At 33.8% G+C, this 6,830-nt stretch overlaps 1 protein-coding gene across 2 annotated transcripts in view; it reads right to left on the reverse strand.

Annotated features, from left to right (window-relative positions):
* Positions 1 to 4,661, reverse strand: part of LOC126883288 (uncharacterized) — a 40,704-nt gene extending 36,043 nt beyond the window's left edge. Inside the window, exon 1 of one of the 2 annotated variants that reach the window (XM_050648635.1) lies at positions 4,338 to 4,656. In XM_050648635.1, coding sequence (XP_050504592.1) covers positions 4,338 to 4,595 — 258 coding nt within the window. In that variant the 5' untranslated portion in view covers positions 4,596 to 4,656. Of the gene's footprint in view, positions 1 to 4,337 lie in introns of both variants that reach the window. The other variant, XM_050648636.1, reaches the window with a different exon arrangement.
* Positions 4,662 to 6,830: the final 2,169 nt, after the last annotated feature.

Here is a 6,830-nt window from a genome sequence, read left to right on the forward strand (position 1 = left end):
GAAGGGGTAACCAAAGCAATGAGTGCAAGGGATCTTAGAGATGGCCAATGGGATGATAGAAGGACGTGGAAGTTAGGCATCGGACAACGTCGAAAGACATTCTAAAACCGATACATATATATCGCACACCTAGTTCAATAGTGCCACAAGTGCAAAACACAATATTCTCGAGAAATGAGCAAAATGTTCTGTAGTAAACGCGTTATGCCCTGTAAATAATTTATTTTGAGAGTGACTGGCTTCAAAATTACAATTTAGGTAGTAAATTATACACTTATTGGCTGGATCTTATTACAATTTATTAAAAATAAAACGTTATTATTATTTTGATAGTTATGGCGATATTGCATTGTGAAGAAAGTCATTTATAAAACAATACTTAGGAGATACGGCGGCAATATAATGAAAAAATCAATTGATTTTTGCAGTTGTGGCCGTATTGAATTATACCGGTTGTATTGTGGCAGTGTATATTATCGCCACATCTCTCTTGATTTTTGCAGTTGTGGCCGTATTGAACGTATTGAATTACATCGGTTGTATTGTGGCAGTGTATATTATCGCCACATCTCCCAGTTATGGCCGTATTGCATTTTCAAAACCTCCAAAAACCCTACAGTGAAATACCGAAGTAACTTACTTTATACTTATCCAAAAGAATATTTTAGTTCAGGCTGTATTGCATTAGATGGGCCATTATATAGGCAATATTTTACAGCCTTAACCCAAAATTCGAATTTTTTGCAGTTGTGGCACAATTGAACTAGGTGTGCGATATATAAGAAAGATGGCGCTAATAAATCGTATTTTTCCGATTATAGCGCCAGCTATCAACGATTCTAAAACGTGCCTCGAATAAATGTTACTTATTTTTACGTAAAAAATCCAAATCTACAAAAAAAATGGGGGCCGCTATTCAGGATTTCAAAGTTATTCCCACCCCACTCTCAGGGGATGGACGTGGCGTGTTTGGTGTCATTCGATAGGTTTTTGAAAAATATTAAACACGCGTTTTTGGTTTTTCATTTGAGAGTATATTTCTCGAGATATTAGACTGTTTCTATAATTTACCTAAATACCTACCTACCTAAGCGATAATAGCGCCATCTATACACAATTCGAAAAAATGTCTCGATTAAAAGTTGCTTATTTTTACGCAAGGAATCAAATTGGCGAGGAACCGCAAAGTGGGCGACGTCTAGTGGCGAATTTGAAAAGCATCACCTCTAGGAAAACATTGACTTTGTCATTAATTTGTGTACATATTTGCGGTCAGTTTATGTTGTAATTAACAATGATTTTGACTTAACAAAACTATTGCAGTGTTCCTCAGTATTCATTCCTATTATACTCTACGTAATGACGTAAACTAACTAATGCCAAATCACACATTTTGTTAATTTAACGTTTGTATTAAACGTAGTATTTTTAAATGTTTAAGCGACAGCAAAATTAAATAAACAAATAAAATGTAGTATATATTCTGTACATAGAATGTACATTCTTAAGCAAAATATTCCGACCACCTCATAATTTCCGAAACACAATTATTATAAAATAAATTCACCTACTTAGTTTGCAGCTATTATTTAATTAAAAATTGTCATCTGTTAGTGTAAAATAAATTGTACTGTACCTATTAACTAAATTAAAACAAAATTAGAAATTTTAAGATAGATTAATAATTTTTAAAACGGTGTGTGATTATCGGGGGGTCAGATTTTTTAATGAAAAAAAGATAAACAAAATCAGTAGTTAGCATCAAATTTTAATGAATGCATACAGACGAAACTTTCTTTGTAGCTCTCATAACAAAAGATTTTTTACAGGGTTGGGTAGTTAACCCAACGCCAAACCCCCTTTTCGGAGGGCCATTTCACCCGCTCTCAAGTCAACTCAATAAACACAACAAGCGATGAAATAAAAAGACGCATATCAATAGCAAACAGAACTGTTCACGGTCTCCATAAACATTTAAAAAATAAAAATATAAAACGTGCAGTAAAGTTCAATATATACAAGACCTTAATAAAACCGGTTTTGATAATATATGGAGCTGAAACGTGGACCCTATCTCAAAGTGATGAAAGACTTCTTGGTATTTTTGAGAGAAAAATTCTTAGAAAGATTTTTGGGGCAGTAAATGAAAATGGGCTATGGCGTCGAAGATACAACTTTGAACTGTATCAGTTATACACTGATCCAGATATTGTGAAATTCGTTAAAGTGCAGAGACTTAGATGGGCTGGACACATTGCTAGGATGTAAGATCATGAATACACTAAGAGATTAACATTTTCAAAACCAGAGGGCACAAGGACGACCATGAAGAAGATGGATTGATGATGTGGACGAAGACCTAAAGATTCTAGGGATCAGAAAGTGGAGGGAAGTTGCCAGGAATCGACAGGAGTGGCGACTTCTTTGTGAGCAGGCCAAGATCCACAACGGATTGTCGAGCCACTTATGATGATGGTACAGACGAAACATAATTTTGAGTCGTCTTTAACCTATAAGATGTCTTAATGGCAAAACTTAGTGGTTACTTTGGCAAAACACTCGTGCAAATGTTTTAATTTAACGTTTTAGAACTGTGGGGTCAAATGACAAAATGAATTGTTTTCCTAGAGTTATCGTCCATCTTTGAAATTTTGCGCGCCCTCTGTCGGAATTTAATTTTGCGAATTTAATATTTTAAAGCTACTCCCACCCCACTTCCAGGATGAAGAGGGAGGGTAGTGTTTGATGGTATTCGATAGATTTTGTAAAAATATTGAATATGTGTTTTTCAGTTTTTCGATCCGATGTTAATTTCGCGAAATATTCGACCGTTCCGCTACTTTTGGGACACTCTAATAAATGTATATAGGGTGAGGCAGATAACTGGCCTATTAGAAATATCTCGAGAACTAAAGGCAACAGAATCATGAAAATTGGAATAAAGGGGTTTTGAAGGATGATCTATTAAATGAAAATATTTTCATCTCTTTGCAACTTCCGGTTATACCGGAAGTTGCTTATAACTTCGTTTTTTTTAAATGGGACACCCTGTATATTTTTACATTTTTGGATTCTGTTCGATGTCTCCTTTCTTAAAATATGAGGTTTTGTAATATTATACAGAGTATTTTAAAAGATAACTACGTTTTTTTATTAATTTCGTAGCAATATTCACACCCTGTAGAATTGTAGTAGTTTGACATCTAAAACTCTACTTACGTTCAAATGATTTTTAATATACTCTACTATTGTTAAGAATCATTAGTATAGCTAAATTTTTAATTTTAGTATACAGGGTTGGTCGAAACTCGGAATGAGTATTTTCTGAGTTTTCTTAAATGGAACACTTTGTATTTTTGTATTGTAGTGAAATGATATTTTATAGTACTTTTTTATTTTTTAAGAATTCCCTATACCTAACTGCTTTAATTTGTGAGTTATTGGTGACTCAAGCTAAACATTAATTGCAACAAAAAATACGTAAAATTTTATTAGGTTGGCCGTGAAAATACTCAATCCCAAATAATTTTTCAGAAATAAATACATATTAATCCAGACAGGTCCTTAAAATTACCAATAATGGTTTAGCTATCAAAATACCTACGTAGTTTAGATTGTTGGTGCGATTAACAATTAAGCACAAATTAAAGCAGTTAGGTATAGGGAATGCTTAAGAAATAAAAAAGTATCATAAAATATCATTTCATTACAATACTAAAATACAGGGTGTTCCATTTAAGAAAACTCAGAGAATACTCATTCCGAGTTTCGACCAACCCTGTATACTAAAATTAAAAATTTAGCTATACTAATGATTCTTAACAATAGTAGAGTATATTAAAAATCATTTGAACGTAAGTAGAGTTTTAGATGTCAAACTACTACAATTCTACAGGGTGTTAATTTTGCTACGAAATTAATAAAAAAAACGTAATTGTCTTTTAAAATACCCTGTATAATATTACAAAACCTCATCTTTTAAGAAAAAAGACATCGAAGAGAATCCAAAAATGTAAAAATATACAGGGTGTCCCATTTAAAAAGACGAAGTTATAAGCAACTTCCGGTATAACCGGAAGTTGCAAAGAGATGAAAATATTTTCATTTAATAGATCATCCTTCAAAACCCCTTTATTCCAATTTTCATGATTCTGTTGCTTTTCGTTCTCGAGATATTTCTAATAGGCCCTTTATTTGCCTCACCCTGTATTGATGAGAGTGAGTATTAATGACACCAAACCAAAATTTAAAAAAATGGGTACATGAACATTAACAAGCTCAATTATTCAAAATAAAAAAAATGTGTAACGTGCAAAAATATTAATACGAAATAATACCTTCCCCTCTTCGTAAAACTTTTTTAGGAACTCAGAAATATCTTCTACGTCTTCAACACAACCTATACTCTTCTCACGTTGTCTCAGTTCGATGTCAGCTTGCATTTTTCTCAAACCATCTTCGATTACATGTAAATTTGTTTGAAAACGTCTTCTTCCTTTTGTGAAACTACTCCACAACCAGAGGCAGACAAATACGCAAATTGACAGCCACACACTGAACCCAATATTTAAATATCCATCTTTTTTCTCGGTCATTTTTGAAAACGACCGTGTCTTTTAAGAGAAACAACTAAATGGATAAATACTGAGGTATATTATCGAGCAGAATATATGTCAGCGCGATCGATATGGGATAAATAATTAATAACCGATTGAAAATTATATATTGAGGATAAACGAAGCTAGTTCCAACTTTCCACGGCCTACATTTTTCGTTTTGAATATTATACTTGTTGTCGTTTCATTGGCAATGCTAATGCTACCGTTGTTTTAAGTTAGGTACTATAGGATAAACGCGCGCAGGAGAAATGTAATGACAAAAACAATTTAGAATTAAAAATACAATATTTTTTGTCAATGATTCAATTTCTATGGTAGGGGGATTTTTGGGGATTTCCCCAAGCGGGGATTTTTGCAGTAACTCGAGCGCGTCAGATTATCATATGGGGAAAAACCTGGTACCCTGTAGATGTACCTCTACCATATATTGGCCCTAAACACAGGGGAGTTCGTTAAGGGGGGGCCGAAAAAGAAAATGTATCCTTAGAAAAACTCGAAATCGTCAGATTAAGATAAGGTAAGTTAAGTACATGCATAGTGTGACCAACTAGCCCGAAAAATCCGGGACATGGCCCGAATTACGAAGTCGTGTCCCGGCGTCCCGGGCAAGGCTTCCGGGCCATCCGAATTTTCAACGTTTTGGTAAAATTCTATTGTGAAATTTTGAATACGTTATTCTTCTAAGAATTCACATCAAATTGAATTGGTGGGACGAAAAAAAGTCAGAGTGTAATACTAATACCATATCCAAAACCCTTGCATTTTATATCGTGGTACTTATTACAGTTCTACAAAAACTCAAACCCTGGACTATTTCCCATTTCTGTATTTTAATTATCGTCTTCTGAAAGACGATTCAAAAACATGAATATCAAATAATGATAATTATATTTTTATATTAACCTAAGGTTCTATTTACATGGAAATCCAGCACCAGTTAAATTTTCTAATTTTTCCCTTTTTGAGAACGATTTCCAGATTGTAAGTCGAAACATCAAAAACTAACAAAAATGTAATTATCATTACAACCCATCCCATCAAAAAGATGTTTGTCAACATAAAAATGTCAAATAATCAATAAAATGATTTTAAAGTTCTATATTTAAAAAAAATGGGCCGATTTTCATTGAAAAGTCCCGGATTTTAGGTTTTTTTTTCAGCCTTGTCCCGAATTGGACTGACTTGGAGTTGGTCACACTATACATGCAAAACAGCGTACATTTAAAAAATCTGACGATTTGGGCGGGGCGTAAGGAAATGGGTGAGTCACAAAGTTTCACAAGAAAAAAGCGAATATTTCGCGAAATGAACGATAGATCTAAAAACTAAAAAATACGTGCTCAATATTTGTCAAAAATCTATCGAATGATACCAAACACGACTCCCCACGGAGAGGGGTGGGGGGTAAATTTTAAATTTTAAATACGAATCCCGCGATATTCCGCGAAATGAACATCAGATCGAAAAACTGAAAAATACACTTATTCAATATGTTTGAAAAATCTATCGAATGGCACCAAACACGACCCTCCACGGAGGTGGGGTGGGGGGTTACTTTAAAATTTTAAATAGGAGCCCCATTTTTTATTGCAGGTGCGGCAGCACGCCAAATAGAATTCTATTTTAGTGACGTCACGTTGCCTAGCAACCGTCGATTCTCCCATTTTGAAATTCTATTTTGTGACGTCAGCAAAATAGAATTCTATTTGGCGTGCTCTGGGCGCAGATTCGGATTCCCTTACGTAAAAATAAGTCACTTTTATTTGAAACATTTTTTCGAATTATGCATAAATGGCGCTATAATCGGAAAAACGATTGTTGGAAATGGAAAATTAAATTAAAAATGGAAAGTCCCCACTAAAATGAAAAACTTTATTTAACTTTTTTTGGGTTTAGAACCTACTCTTCACTACCCAAAGCGCTCGAGTGACTGCATTTAGCATACTTTCCTCCCCTACTACTAATACACAAATCTTTTAGTAACTTCACAAAACTTAGGAAAAGTGTGTAGGATGAAGAAAAGGAAGGATATACACTGCGCTGGAATAAGTGTTACCCCCCCTTATTAACTTATTTATTTTTAGTACATAAGCAAAACAAAAAAATAAAGCCTAACCTTTGGATCGAAAGTTCCGAATGGTAGAGAGTTCGAATCTAACCAGGGTCAGAAATTTTTTCATTTATTATAAATTAATGAATGAAAATAGTTTC

The sequence above is a fragment of the Diabrotica virgifera genome, chromosome 4 (genome assembly GCF_917563875.1).
Source record: "Diabrotica virgifera virgifera chromosome 4, PGI_DIABVI_V3a".
In the NCBI taxonomy this organism is placed as follows: Eukaryota; Metazoa; Arthropoda; class Insecta; order Coleoptera; family Chrysomelidae; genus Diabrotica; species Diabrotica virgifera.